Genomic DNA, 16,308 nt, shown 5'->3' with positions numbered 1-16,308 from the left:
AATTCTGTCTGTCCCTGAGTAACAATTCTCTGGCACTCAGTAACAATTCTGTCTGTCCCTGAGTATGAATTCTGTGGCCCTGAGTAACAATTCTGTGTCTGTGCGAGTAACAATTCTGTGTCTGTGCAAGTAACAATTTTGTGTCTGTGCGAGTAACAATTCTCTGGCACTCAGTAACAATTCTGTCTGTCCCTGAGTAACAATTCTCTGGCACTCAGTAACAATTCTGTCTGTCCCTGAGTAACAATTCTCTGGCACTCAGTAACAATTCTGTCTGTCCCTGAGTATGAATTCTGTGGCCCTGAGTAACAATTCTGTGTCTGTGCGAGTAACAATTCTGTGTCTGTGCAAGTAACAATTTTGTGTCTGTGCGAGTAACAATTCTCTGGCACTCAGTAACAATTCTGTCTGTCCCTGAGTAAGAATTCTCTGGCACTCAGTAACAATTCTGTCTGTCCCTAAGTAACAATTCTCTGGCACTCAGTAACAATTCTGTCTGTCCCTGAGTATGAATTCTGTGGCCCTGAGTAACAATTCTGTGTCTGTGCGAGTAACAATTCTGTGTCTGTGCAAGTAACAATTTTGTGTCTGTGCGAGTAACAATTCTCTGGCACTCAGTAACAATTCTGTCTGTCCCTGAGTAACAATTCTCTGGCACTCAGTAACAATTCTGTCTGTCCCTGAGTAACAATTCTCTGGCACTCAGTAACAATTCTGTCTGTCCCTGAGTATGAATTCTGTGGCCCTGAGTAACAATTCTGTGTCTGTGCGAGTAACAATTCTGTGTCTGTGCAAGTAACAATTTTGTGTCTGTGCGAGTAACAATTCTCTGGCACTCAGTAACAATTCTGTCTGTCCCTGAGTAACAATTCTCTGGCACTCAGTAACAATTCTGTCTGTCCCTGAGTAACAATTCTCTGGCACTCAGTAACAATTCTGTCTGTCCCTAAGTAACAATTCTCTGGCACTCAGTAACAATTCTGTCTGTCCCTGAGTATGAATTCTGTGGCCCTGAGTAACAATTCTGTGTCTGTGCGAGTAACAATTCTGTGTCTGTGCAAGTAACAATTTTGTGTCTGTGCGAGTAACAATTCTCTGGCACTCAGTAACAATTCTGTCTGTCCCTGAGTAACAATTCTCTGGCACTCAGTAACAATTCTGTCTGTCCCTGAGTAACAATTCTCTGGCACTCAGTAACAATTCTGTCTGTCCCTGAGTATGAATTCTGTGGCCCTGAGTAACAATTCTGTGTCTGTGCGAGTAACAATTCTGTGTCTGTAAAAGTAACAATTTTGTGTCTGTGCGAGTAACAATTCTCTGGCACTCAGTAACAATTCTGTCTGTCCCTGAGTAACAATTCTCTGGCACTCAGTAACAATTCTGTCTGTCCCTGAGTAACAATTCTCTGGCACTCAGTAACAATTCTGTCTGTCCCTGAGTAACAATTCTCTGGCACTCAGTAACAATTCTGTGTCTGTGCGAGTAACAATTCTGTGTCTGTGCAAGTAACAATTTTGTGTCTGTGCGAGTAACAATTCTCTGGCACTCAGTAACAATTCTGTCTGTCCCTGAGTAACAATTCTCTGGCACTCAGTAACAATTCTGTCTGTCCCTGAGTAACAATTCTCTGGCACTCAGTAACAATTCTGTCTGTCCCTGAGTATGAATTCTGTGGCCCTGAGTAACAATTCTGTGTCTGTGCGAGTAACAATTCTGTGTCTGTGCAAGTAACAATTTTGTGTCTGTGCGAGTAACAATTCTCTGGCACTCAGTAACAATTCTGTCTGTCCCTGAGTAACAATTCTCTGGCACTCAGTAACAATTCTGTCTGTCCCTGAGTAACAATTCTCTGGCACTCAGTAACAATTCTGTCTGTCCCTGAGTATGAATTCTGTGGCCCTGAGTAACAATTCTGTGTCTGTGCGAGTAACAATTCTGTGTCTGTGCAAGTAACAATTTTGTGTCTGTGCGAGTAACAATTCTCTGGCACTCAGTAACAATTCTGTCTGTCCCTGAGTAACAATTCTCTGGCACTCAGTAACAATTCTGTCTGTCCCTGAGTAACAATTCTCTGGCACTCAGTAACAATTCTGTCTGTCCCTGAGTAACAATTCTCTGGCACTCAGTAACAATTCTGTCTGTCCCTGAGTAACAATTCTCTGGCACTCAGTAACAATTCTGTCTGTCCCTGAGTAACAATTCTGTCTGTCCCTGAGAATGAATTCTGTGGCCCTGAGTAAGAATTCTCTGGCACTCAGTAACAATTCTGTCTGTCCCTGAGTAACAATTCTCTGGCACTCAGTAACAATTCTGTCTGTCCCTGAGTAAAAATTCTGTGGCCCTAATAACGTTTCTGTGGCCCTAAGTAACAATTCTCTGGCACTGAGTGAAAATTCTGTCTGTCCCTGAGTATGAATTCTGTGGCCCTAACTAGCGTTTCTTTGTCCCTAAATAACGATTCTGTGGCCCTCATTAACAAGTCTGTGTCCCTGAGTAATGGTTCTCTGTCCCTAAGTAACTTCTCTCTGTCCCCAATTCTCGTTTCTGTGGCCCTAACTCTGTCCCTGTCCCTAGTACAGAGCGGTCTGCCTCTGTTCAATGACTGCAGGCAAATGAAGATTTCCAAAATGGCCGCTATATATACCTCGACCATTACACAGTGCTGGCTGGCTGGCTGCTGATTGGCTGATGCGATCACATGTCGTTGAGGAATGCATTATGGGGCAGTGCGCCTTGTCTGCGCGCCTTCCCCGACATCCCCGCTCCGTCGCCGCACATGTCAGCCGCCATTTTCGGAAAAATTTCGATTCGCGCGTCCGAATTAGGCTGTTTTTCGGATTCGGCACGAATCGAAATTTTTCCGATATTCGACTCGAATTCCACTTCGGATACTTCGATTCGCTCATCTCTAATTATATCATATATATAATATATTGAAAAAAATATAATTTTATATATATATATATATATATATATATATATATATGGTAACATTATGAAAGGTGACGTGATTGAGGGGCGCTATGTTTCACTTCGCATGCTTTCATATGCAGGACACTAAGATGGAGTCTGGTTCAGTTTTTCTGGGCTATCTTGACTGTGCTGGTTTCGAACCAACTTTTCCTTTCCACTTGTGACCACCAGCAGGTGGTATAAATAAAGTAGGACTGGAGGTTGCTCTTGGCCTGGGACTCAGGAAGCCATACCTGAGAGAGAGCTGTGGATGTGAAAGTTTGCTTTGTATAAGAAAGGAAAAGGTTTGCACAATGTTTGGTTTGTTACTGGGAGAAGCCCTTCACCTGTGAGATAGGAATCTCTGCTGTTTAGTTAGAGCCTGGATGGCAAGGATTTATTTTCTGTTTTTTTTTGTTTATTTCCATGCAACCTTTTTAATTAAACTTTTAGCCCTGGTTCACATATATGCGGCCGTGTGGGCCACGTTTTGTATGGGCATGAGAGCCCATTCATTTGAATGGACTCCCATGAGCCGTGACAAACAGGGAAGAAGTCCCTGCACTTCTTCTGAAAATGCAGCCCACACGGGAACCTCGGTTCCCAGTACGGTTGCGTTTTCCATTGCGAGCGGCGTCCATATTCATCTGTGCAGGATATTCATGCCGATCCACTGTGGCACCACCCACACATATGTGAACCAAGCCTTAAGAAAGACCTGCCGTCTGGACTGCCTTTTTCCCAGGGAAGGTGATCCCTAGCTGAGCTAACCCCTAAAATATATATATATATATATATATATACTCATTAAATTAAAATTGTAGGGCTTTCTTTGATTATTTTTAGCTTTGATTTTGTTATTCTATACAGTATAACATTTTAATTCTAAAACTTTTTTTTTTTTTAAACAAAAAAGGTTTTTTTTTATTGCTGTCTCCATACCTGCATACCTGCTGGGGAGATTCATCCTCTCTAATTGTCCTGGTGATTTTTGTTTTGGAGGCCACTGTGACCATTCAAACCCAGTTATCATTTGGTCAGAAATAGAGGGGAAATCTCTCTGTTCTGGAGAGGATTCTTCTTTAGATATACTTTAATTTAGTTCTGGTATGGCTATTTAAAATACAGGAATTTCTGGTAAAAATAGCTTCTATATTTTACATTATCTTGGAATTTTCAATATGCAAAGTACTTATTAAAAATGCATAAAAATGTCAGCTTATGCATTAGGTACTGCACATTAATTAATCATAGTGGCTACACAGTTTGTGCTAGGCTATTTTTATTTAAACTCTAAAGTCAAAATGTTATATTTTAATATGATTACTAAATAAAAATTGTACATTCACTGAGAAAGTAATGAACAGACATTCTGTATGCACCTTGTACATGTTAGACTCTATTAACAGTTTCCAGAGCTTTTGGTAATCCACTAAAACGAGAGTAAAAACTAATTTACATTTTATAATACTCACCAGAGAACATCATTAGGTGTTGTTAGATCAAATGCACAACTTTCCAACCCATCCTTGAACTGAATGACCTTTGAATAGACCCAGACAGGGAACACAACAACAAAAGATGCTGCCCATAGAAGGATATTTACACGGATAGTCTTTGATATTGTCCTCAAGCTTGTTAGACGAAATGGCTGTACAAGAGCCATGTACCTGTAACATTAAACAATGTAATTAGTAATATAATTCAATAATAATGGATACACTCTTCCAAGCAAGTGCCTCTCAAAATGCAGGTAATTTTTTTATCTAAAAACATATTTATATTGGGTACAATATGTTTTAAGCACCGTACCACATGTCAAAGCAACAGCATGAGCAAAAAATGATCGAGCATTAGCTAGATAACTACTCTTGTTTTTTAAATTTGCTTTCAATGATGTCACAGAGTGCTCCAGGTTCTCAGAGATCTTTCCAGCTATTAGAGTAGCCTAGCTGTTAGAAAGATCCTGAAAGTGTCATAGAAGAAGGCTATGTTCCTGCAGGACACAATCAACCTTTCAGAGCAAAAAAGGTGATTGTCACTCGACAGTTGACAGGGCTTAAATTTCTTGTGCCGATGCAGCTGCCATCACCCACCCAGGGCAATGACAGACAATCCATTTAGTAAAACGTTAGGGAAGATTTTGATAACTGTTTGATTTTATTCTGTCAAGTGACACTTTTTTTTAAATTCAATTTAGTAATTCATATCTCTCTTCAAATTTATTAAAGTGTATCTAAACTCACCAAAAATATTGGCAAGCACACAAAATTTAGTAAAGACACATGGTGAAAACTTGGACAAAATGTTGGGTCCTGCTCCATACCCTCTTTTAGTGATAGTGTAATATGTGTAAGAAGTGCAGAAAGAGGAACAGATTCTCCTTAATGCAGAGTTAAAATATTCTTACATGAAAAAGTGCCAAGATGGATGCAAATTTAAAATAATAAGCCTTAACTAGATCCTCAAGGGCCCTGACTTTTCCCTGTTACTGTGACTCTAATTGTGAATTCTGCTTCAGTCGATGAGATATTACTGTTACGGTAATATGACATGCTGGTAGGTTATTTGGCTCTTGTCTTAATTGGCCCTAGTATGTGTATGTATGAATGTAAGTTAGGGACCTTAAATTGCACACATATTGAGGGTTAGGAACTGATGTGAATGTACAATATATATGTATGTAAAACGCTGCCTAAATTGATGGCACTATACAAGTACCTAAAATAAATAATTTCCTTTACCATAGGAAGTTTTGGTTGCCCTAATGTATTAAGGGATTTTAAAGCAGTCTCTAAATCCTAACTATGTGTAGTTTGGTTCAACTACTTTGTTGCCAGAGGGTGAAGTCATCTGGTAAATATATATTTTGTCTGCTCTTTTTATAAGAGCCCTTGCCTACATACACCCACACATACAGTATTGCCATGTTCATTTCAGAGCTTCTATGAATTAAAATTATGACTGATGGTTTCTATTATTTCAAATATGACCTGAATTCTGAAGCACATACCATAGTTTCTCAATGAGTTGGACAGAGTAGACTTTTGATGAACCACACCATCATAGGCGTGACATTTTCTTTGTTTTAACTAAAAAGACCCTGAAAATCTGCTGAGACTTACCTGTACATTGGCTGAGGACATCCAGGTTTGCGGGTGCATGATTTTGTCAGCAGGTCCCAGTCAATGATTTATTGCTGAGACCTGCTGATCGGCTCTTTCCAATCACAGCTGTATAAAAAACACATATAAACTCGGCGCTCACAGTCTGATGTAGTTTTTATAGTCCACAATGAAATAGTTGCAAAGAAAAGAACTAAGATGACCCGCTAAAAATATTGAAATAAATTTATACAGTTCATTAGGCACGTGTCCAAAGGAGAAGTTCCCGTGGAGGTCCACAGGTCCAGCAGATATGATGGGATGGATGAGTCACTGGAGGGATCAGTGGAGTGAAAAGACGGTCAACTCCGCAGCACCTCAGCATTGGCAGATCAGGGAGAGACCCATTTCAACATATACAGGAAACAAATTTGCCAAGAGTGCAAGAGTTAATAAAAACATTATTAAACCAAATTTCCATACATTACATTCAAGGCAGGTGAAGTTCAGCTTGGATGTGGAGGAGATGTTAGCATGCAAGGATGAATGGACAGAGCTGCCAAGAACAAGCCTCTGTCTGCATGAGAAGCCGGACCCGTCAGATGACAACCCAGTAGCAGTGTTCATGACCATCCTCAATATCCAAGACAGGCACAGATATTGTGGCAGACAAAATGGGGTTTATTTACTAAAGCTGGAGACTCCAAAATCAGACTCCCTTCTGCATAGAAACCAATCAGCTTCTAACCTCAGCTTGTTCAATGAAGCTTTGGCAATGAAACCTGGAAGCTGATTGGTTTCTATGCAGAAGGGAGTCTGATTTTGGACTCTCCAGCTTTAGTAAATAAACCCCAATGTGTTTCCGATGCTCTGCCTCAAGTGCCTGAATATTGGAAAAGACTGGATTTTAAGCCAGTGAGTGAAACACAGAGACTGGCAGATTGTCAGTGAGTACAGAGTAAGACCTCATGCACACAGGGCATTTTTGCAGCCACTTTTAGAGGCATCAGGCTTTTTATAAATACTTGTAAATGACCCTCCATGCTATCCTATGCACCCATGTACACATAGATTTTTCAGAGCTTTTAGTGGCAGGAGCATTTACAGGCAGGAAAAAACCCAGGGCCAGTGCATCTAGGAGCAGCAGCTTTTTGGCAGAAAAAAATGGTTGAAAAATGTAAACACATCTAAATACGTGTTAGCACTAGCTAGGCGTGTTTAGCGCTTGAGTGTGAATTCATTTCAATGGGCATAATGAATTATTATTCTGGACAGTTAAATAAATTAACACCCAAGTGCTTGATGCCTGTAAATGTGCCTAAATGCTTGTAAAAATGTTAGATACTTTTACAAGCGTAAGGCTTTTTTTCTGTAAAACCACTGCTGCCAGGAGGAAGGATTCTAGAAGAGTTTTTGTTTTCTAATGTCCTGTGTGCATTAGGACTAAATAGCCTGCTCCAGATGACAGCTCTCACAGAGCTGCCTAAAACGTGTCGAACTACAAAGACTAGCCAGGGTATCAGCGGCACATCTAAAACAGAGCATCTTGAAATATTGCAGAAAATTGTTGCAAACAGTAACATAAGCATATGGTAAAAGATTAGATGGGATTATCTTAAGAAGGAGAAACTACCACAATTGATTAAGAAATTTATAACCTTTTCCATGTTTACAACAATTCACTATAATGTTTCAGGATGCTCTGTTTTAGATGTGCCCCTCATACTGTGGCTGGTCTTCATAGTTTCACAAGTTTTAGGTGGCTCTGTGAGAGCTGTCATCTGGAGTAGGCTGCCAGTCTCTATGTGTTTCAGACTCCGGCTTAAAAGTTGGTATTTTCCAACATTCGGGCCCGTGAAAAAGGAGGCAGAGTCTCTGAAATGTGCTGTACATGCCCATTCCATGCTCACAGTGCCTGAACATTGAGGATGGACGTGAACGCTGTCAATGGTTTGTCATCTGGTGGGTCCAGCTTCTCATGCTGACATCAGCTTGGTTTTGGCAGCTCTGTTCATTCATCCTTGCATTCTGACATCTCCTCCATTTCCAAACTGCACTTTACCTGCCTTGAATATAAGTGTGGATATTTTTGTATCAATGTTTTTATTAACTCCTGCACCCTTGGCTACTTTGTTTCCTCTGCATGTGTCCAATCACAGCAGAGCCATGTGTTTATAATCACATAGGGCTCTGTACACTGATCAGCAATTTAGATGTTTCTTTTCCCTGCAAGGCAGGGAGAAAAAAAAACAGCCAGACAGAAAAGCAAAAGCAGCACACATTGCACATTCTAAGGCACATATTTAACCCCTTGATTGCCCCTCAATAATAACCCTTCCCTGCCAGTGCCATTAGTACAGTGTCAGTGTACAGTATTATCACTGATCACTGTATTAATGTCACTAATAATGTCAGTGCCAGTTAGTGACATTCCCATATAGTATCTGTTAGTGCCAACCTATCACAGTCCCACTATAAATCGCTGATCACTGCTATTACAGTATAGCGTCTACAGCTGCATAAATTCCAGTATACAGTATATACCATAGTTTATAGACAGTATAACTTTCGCACAAATCTATTGGGATTTTTTTTTTACCAAAGACATGTAGCACAATACATTTTAGCCTAAATTTATGATGACATTTTATGTTTGTATTTTTTATATGGATGTGTTTTAAAACAGAAAGTAGAAAATATTGGGGTTTTTTCAAAGTTTTCGTTCTTTTTTAATTTATATTGCAAAAAATAAAAAATCCAGTGGTGATCAAATACCACCAAAAAAAGTCCTATTTGTGTGATGCTAAAAATTTCATTTGACTACAGTTTTGCATTTCTGCGCAATTGACAGTTAAATTAGCACAGTGCTGAACAGCAAAAAAATGCTGTGGTCATGAAGGGAGTAAAACTTTCTGGAGGCCAAAAGGTTAACTTGAAACTATTATATGATTACAACGCCTTGTTCATAACAAACACTAACCAGTGTTATATGGGGAAAAGTACTGAAGATATTACTTTCTGCTTACCTAATTAGCAGAGAACAAATCTAAATCTATCTAGTCAACTGCTTGTCATTGTTTCCAAGAAAAGTACACAAGAGACCACCGAATAAACAACCAGAAAAATAAACCTCTACAGATGAGAATTAAACTGTATTTATTTCAATATTATTAGAACAACATAATTCAAACTTCATAGATTCTATTACAAATAACAACTTAAATATTAAGACACCTTTCAATATACTGAAAAAAAAATATTATATATATATATATATATATATATATATACAGATATATATATATATATCTTAATCATTTACAAAAGGACACAATCACGATAAAATAACCATGTTTTTGTTTGATTGTAATCATTATCATAAGATGTCTGTTTTTTTAATTTAGACAAGCTCAGAAGTATTATGGAAACGGTATAAGTATGTACAAAATATTTTAGGAAGTATTTTAACATGGATGGCTGTTTAAAAAATATTACATCCCTTCAGCCAAGGTTTCATGTTTATGCTTAGATGTAATATACAAAAAATAATCACTAATAATGCAACCAGACCCTCAGAGGGATATATCTATATACTCTCTAACAGGGGCGGACTGACAACTCATGGGGCCCCCAGGCAATAGGGGATCATGGGGCCCCTGTGTCCTTGTCCAAACTCAAAAAAGCCTATGAAAAAGGTACCAGGGGCATCTCATGGGGCCCCCTACTGACCCTGGGCTCTCGGTCAGTGCCCGAGTTTCCAAATGGTCAGTCCGCCCCTGCCCTCTAAATAAAAGAACATACAGTGGGTATAGCAAAGAATCATCCCCTTTTAAAATAATCACATTTTGTTGCTTTGCAGCAACAATGGAATGAAGACAGACACAATTTTTGTTTTATTCAGGTGTATTTACTCTTAACTTATAACATTCAAGTGAAAGATATAATATCAACATGTCAGGAAAAACAAATTAAGAAAAGAATAGTGTTGGAAAAAGGATCACTCCCTTGTGTCAATATTTTGTTGAACCACCATTTGCTTTAATTACAGCCTTTAGTCTGTTTGGATATACTGTATCTCTACTATCTTTGCACATCTAGATTTTGCAATATTTGCCCACTCTTCTTTGCAGAACTGCTCAAGTTAAATTTGATGGTGACATCTACAGTAAACATGAAACCTTGGCTAAAGGGATGTAATATTTTTTTATACAGTGATCCATGTTAAATTATTTTAAAGGAGGGTGATTCTTTTCGATACCCACTGTAGGTAAATCAATTTAAGGATAATACTGGTTTATCCTATAAGGATTGAATTTAACAAATCAGTTTTCTCGGGGGCTGTGGTCAGGGCAGAGGCTGAATGGCTGCATAACCACACAGCTCTGCTGTTCTCACAGTGCCAGCACACAGCAGTGGTGGACCTGACACTCCAAAAGCGACCAGAGTAGAGGCAACAGCCCAGTGACCCTCAGGGAGATGACAAAGAAGAGGAAAGCTGAGAGAAAACTCCTGAAATTAACAGAGTTTCCCCCTAGGCTGAATCACAGCAATCCCTAACATGGCAGCAGCAGCTCAGGATCCTCCTCCTCTCACTCAGCACACAGGTAAGTCTCTGCAGCTTCTCCTGTGACACCTGGTAGCCTCCCTGGTGGTATTCCCGAGTGTAGCTCGGGGTAAAGTTTCAGTACCAAAAGCAGTAACCCCGAGCTACACTCGGGCTTGCCATGCGGCGCTGCTCCAGTATTTGTTCTTTACTTACCTTGTCCTGCGCTCCCGCGATGTCCCTCCTGCAGTGTCCCCTGTAATGTCCTCCGGCGGATGCCAGCATCTATCTTTTGGGTTCCGTCCCCTGCGACGTCAGGACGTACGGGGGACGGAACCGGCGGGACATTTGAAAATGACAAAAAGTGTCATTCACTAAAAACACTAAAATAACATAGTAAAACATTACTGTATCCAACCATTTCACATACATTTTGTCCCTAGTGCTTTGTTCTGTGCCCTGCCTACATTTTTACTGTTCTTTCTGCCTGGAAACTGAGAAACTTCCATGGCGTCCAAAAAGCATCCCTTTAGGTCAAAATCAGTTTTAGACCAGCTAAAGAACAGCGATAGTAAATTAGAACTACTTGCAGAATTGAATAAAATGAACTGCGAGCCAGGCCTTCTCGTCCAACATCAGTGCCTGACCCCACAAATGCGCTTCTGGAAGAATGGTCAAACATTCCCATAGACACACTGCTAAACCTTGTGGACAGCCTTCCTAGAAGAGTTGAAGCTGTTATAGCTGCAAAGGATGGGTCAACTCAAGATTGAACCCCTACCGACTAAGACTGAAATGCCATTAAAGTTCATGTGCGAGTAAAGGCAGGTATCCCAATACTTTTGGCAATATAGAGTGTGTGTGTGTATATATATATATGTATTCAAAAAAGGAAAAAAGTGAGCGCTATATTGTAGAGCAGCTGGGGCACCAAAAAGGTACCAATACAACCTCTCAAGATCCAAGTATAAATAAAGGTGCAGTGCTGATCAGCAATATGAATCATGCAATCAAATAGTCTGATGGAAATTAAAATAAATCAAATAGCCAATCACTTATTAAAGTGAAAATAATAATAATAATTGTTGTAACAATGGCGTGGGGATGCGCGCGCATTGTTATTAAATCTTATTTAATCTAGTGCTGAAAATCCACAACAATATGGCGCCTAGATACCGTACATGCGCAGGGACATGTGCGAGTATGGAATCACACGTTCTGCGCATGCGCGCAATAGCCACAAAGATGACGGGCGTGATCATCTGCACGCCATTTCTCACTATTTATAGAACTAGACGGACATCACGTGTTGATAGCATTCCCCCTATGAGTATGTGCGTTAGCACGAAACGCGCCAGGGAGTAGCTACAACGCTGTGACCACCGAGGCCCTGTGGTGGTCCGGCAGCCATCTTGCCTATACACACAGTCAGTGTCTTTTTGATTTTAATTTGCCTTACATTTGTACCTGTGACTGGATATTAAAATTTGAAGCAGCATCACGCTATGTGGCCTCCTCCTTTTTTGGACTCTTTATGAGTCCAACCATCCGCAGAGCTCTTTGCAAAGGAGAGAGAAGCTGCTGTCATCCATGAGCTATCTAGGGAGGAATCCATACCAGGTGGCAGATGCCCCTTTAAGACGCTTCAGCTGACCTTCTGAGATATTGTTTTCTCAAATGTGCAATAACTGTGCGCATCTGGTGAATGCGCAATTTATTATTTGATTATCACCAGAAGATTTGGGAAGAAATCGCTCTTGTATATGATATTTCACTACTATACTTCACGTCTGAACTTTTATGTGGACTTTGGTTTTTGCACATTATGCATAATATTTTCACTTTAATAAGTGATTGGCTATTTGATTTATTTTAATTTCCATCGGACTATTTGATTGCATGATTCATATTGCTGATCGTATAAGCGCTGCACCTTTATTTATACATATATATATGTATATTCTCATTTTCATGATGATATGATTAATATTTCATTTTGCTTTCAACCTATTATATAACACCTACTCTCTACTATTCATATGTAAATACATTGTGTTTTATGTATGTGTTTGACTATGCTACACTCCTTGTTTTTTCCTTCCCACACATCCTTTATTTATGACAATTAATATGAAATGTATTCTTAAAAATAATAAGGTATGATGTACTATATTTGTCCACAAGGAAAAGGAAGAGATACTCTCTTTTTTTAGGAAAGAAACTTCAATCAACCATCGTTTCAATTTGAACCTCTATATGTACATAGAAACTAGAGATGAGCGAATCGAACCAGGCGAACCGGAATTCGAGTCGAATTTCAGGAAATATTCGATTCGCGGCGAAACCGAAATTTTGCCTACTTCGGGTGCGCGAATCGAACATTTCCCGATCAGCCGGCAAAAGTGGCCCTGCAGTGAGCTCCGCTATTTCTGACAGTTCTCTGACAGAAGGAACACATGTTTAGCGGTTGAAACATTGTATCTATTAGTTTACATTTAGGATACAGATGTTTCAACCACTGTTCATGTGAAGAAGCTGTGAGAGAACTGTCAGAAATAGAGGAACTCTGCACATACACTTTTTGCCGGCTTGGAATTATTCTTCTTTTCATCCTACTTCTTCTTCTTCTTCATCTTCATCCTCAGAAGAAGAGGATGAGGATGAGGATGAAGAAGAAGAAGAAGAAGAAGAAGTAGGATGAAAAGAAGAATAATTCCAAGCCGGCAAAAAGTGTATGTGCAGAGTTCCTCTATTTCTGACAGTTCTCTCACAGCTTCTTCACATGTACAGCGGTTGAAACATCTGTATCCTAAATGGAAACTAATAGATACAATTTGTATCTATTAGTTTCCATTTAGGATACAAATAAAAAAAATAAAAGAAATAGACTTCTTCTCATCCTTCTCCTTCTTCTCATCCTTCTCCTTCTTCTCATCCTTCTCCTTCTCCTTCTTCTCATCCTTCTCCTTCTTCTCATCCTTCTCCTTCTTCTCATCCTTCTCCTTCTCCTTCTTCTCATCCTTCTCCTTCTCCTTCTTCTCATCCTTCTCCTTCTCCTTCTTCTCATCCTTCTCCTTCTCCATCTTCTCATCCTTCTCCTTCTCCTTCTTCTCATCCTTATCCTTCTCCTTCTTCTCATCCTTCTCCTTCTCCATCTTCTCATCCTTCTCCTTTTCCTTCTTCTCATCCTTCTCCTTCTGCTTCTCCTTCTCCTTCTTCTCATCCTTCTCCTTCTTCTCATCCTTCTCCTTCTTCTCATCCTTCTCCTTCTCCTTCTTCTCATCCTTCTCCTTCTTCTCATCCTTCTCCTTCTCCTTCTCCTTCTCTTTCCTCATCTCCAAGGGCATTTAAATTAAAGGTACAGTGTTCTGCACTAATTTAAAGGCTCTCTGAAGCCTAGAAACCCTTTTTATAAGTCATCTTCGTAGCGAAGAAATTCGCATCGAATCGAATTTCACACTGGAATTCGCCGAATCAGCCGAATCGAATTTTTGAGAAATTCGCTCATCTCTAATAGAAACCATACTATACAAAACCCATTCTCTATTATTTATTTTTTAAACACATTGTGTTTTATGTATTTGTATATTATGATTAATATTTTTCATCCCATACATTTTTCCCTTATGATTATTTCTATAAAAACTATTCTTATAAATAATGTATTAAAAACGAAGAATATACACAGAATTTATGTACAAATGTTTGAACAAACGTTCAGTCGAAAACCCATTAGTGTGTAAAAGCCATCTTTACTGCATACAGATACAGACGACTGTAACCATTGCAGCAGCTGCTTACTGGTAGATAGCATTGGACTAGATACATAAGCTTGACTCGAACATCGGTTGTTCATGTGTTTGGCAAACATACAAACAGTAAAGTCGTTCAGCTAGCTGTTTGCCCTCCACAACCCACAGTGCACTGCGCTGTGTCAGTGCATTGTGATTGGCCAACGCAATGCACCTGACCACAGAATACCACATAACTTAATAATATAATTCCTGCAGTATTTTAGTAGCTGTGTGGTATCTTACCGCATACTCAGATGTGGTAAGATACCGCTTAGTGAATTGTCCCTGTCCAAAGTTTGCTGTCGAACTTTCGTTAGGTTCGAATGATCAACCACGACCTGAAAAGGAAGGGGTTCGGCCCATCACTACTGGTAGAGTAGTGGAAAATAAATCAGCTTTCATAACTAGGAACCCCAAAAAATTAGACAGTCCAGTTCAAAACTGGATGTGTGGAAGAGTCCGTATGAAATCTCCCCCTAAAGCAGCACCCCAGGTGGGTGCGTCTTTTTTGTGTCTGTGTCAGACTAGTCCTGGTCACAGAACCCTACATCTTTTTTTCTCTTCAGGGTGCTGAATGCAAATGCAAAGGAATCTCAGTTCTCCTAAAAACCTGGCTGCACTCCTGTGTAGAGCTGTAAAAATAACCTTTCAATATTTTGCTGTTTCACTGTGAGAAACCAGGTTGATACTATTTCAGCAAATCATTTAATTATCTCAAAAGAAATTGCCTTTAATGTGATCTGGTTCACCTTTACTGAAAGTATTTACTAATTAGTGTCCTGTTATGTTCTGTTAAAGGGAGCCTTGGAACACCGCATGAATAATAATGACAATTTTCCTATATAAATGGTCGAGTTAATCTGTGTAGGTTTATTACTATAAACACATGAAGCTATTTTTTGTAGTCCGTGTGATTACTATTCACAGGAACACAGAATTAACTTGACTATTTCTCCGAGAATTGGTAAAAAATCTCTGTTTAATGAGCACGTTTTGCTTGGTTAAAATGATGTCAAAGTCTGTTGCATATTCCTATGTACTTATGTAGTATATTTAAACAACATTTTAAAAAAAGCGTTGGTAAGGTTTTTTATCCTTTCTGGCTATGATCATCTTCTTCAGTACCTATGTTTCTGCAGTGAGCCCCACTGAGTTGTAAGAACCTGTCTTCTAGCTTCTTGAGCCTTATAAAAGTCTATCAGGCGTTGTCAATGGTGAAGAGAAGTTTGGCCATAGAGCATCAGAATAAAACAACATCTCCGAGCAGGACATGGTTATCTTCTAACATAAGCAAGAAACTGGTGTAAGCCTGTAAGGACAGCTTAGTTCAGGAGGGATAAAAATGATGGGTTAGATGATTTTTTGATAGTACACCTACATTTTAAGTTCCACGTGTATATTTGCAGTTCAGTCATTAGGGCAGGTAGGGAGGATACCTCACATTGTTACATAAATTGAATAAGACTGGCACTGAAACAATTACCATAGAAGGTTGTTAGACTTATATAGTAAAAACAACATTATTCATACAAATACTAGCTGTGAAAACAGGTAAATGAACCAAGATTCTAATACAAAGTGTGGGCAAAACCATATGGGTTTATTCAGAGCAAAGTGTACAGGTGACACACAAAGTTTCATACCCGTAGCCACTCAAAAATCATTCACCACTTGTTAACCAGTGCAATTTTTTCATTTTTTCCACACATGTTAAATCTGCATTTTATGCTACAAATTACTGTAAACCCCACATAAAGTATATATTTTTTAAAGCACAGACCCTTGAGAATAAAATGGTAGTAGGAGCAGTTTTTTTAATGCGCTTAATATTTAAGTAGATATTTATCAAATGCATATTTTCAGGGAAAATAAACTAAAATTATTTTAGTGCAAACAAACACAATTTCCTACCCTT

The 16,308-nt window shown here is 39.2% G+C and overlaps 1 protein-coding gene across 1 annotated transcript in view; it reads right to left on the bottom strand.

Moving 5' to 3' along the window:
- Window positions 1-16,308, bottom strand: part of MCHR2 (melanin concentrating hormone receptor 2) — a 177,233-nt gene that overhangs the window by 61,171 nt on the left and 99,754 nt on the right. Inside the window, exon 5 of the mRNA XM_089665193.1 lies at window positions 4,428-4,622. Coding sequence (XP_089521319.1) covers window positions 4,428-4,622 — 195 coding nt within the window. The remainder of the gene's footprint in view (window positions 1-4,427; window positions 4,623-16,308) is intronic.

This window comes from Staurois parvus, unplaced genomic scaffold (assembly GCF_062004578.1).
Source record: "Staurois parvus isolate SC_StPar_1 unplaced genomic scaffold, SC_StPar_1.0 ptg000048l, whole genome shotgun sequence".
Taxonomy (NCBI): Eukaryota; Metazoa; Chordata; class Amphibia; order Anura; family Ranidae; genus Staurois; species Staurois parvus.
Note: the sequence above shows the minus strand (reverse complement) of the source record. Positions and strands in the feature narration are given on the sequence as shown.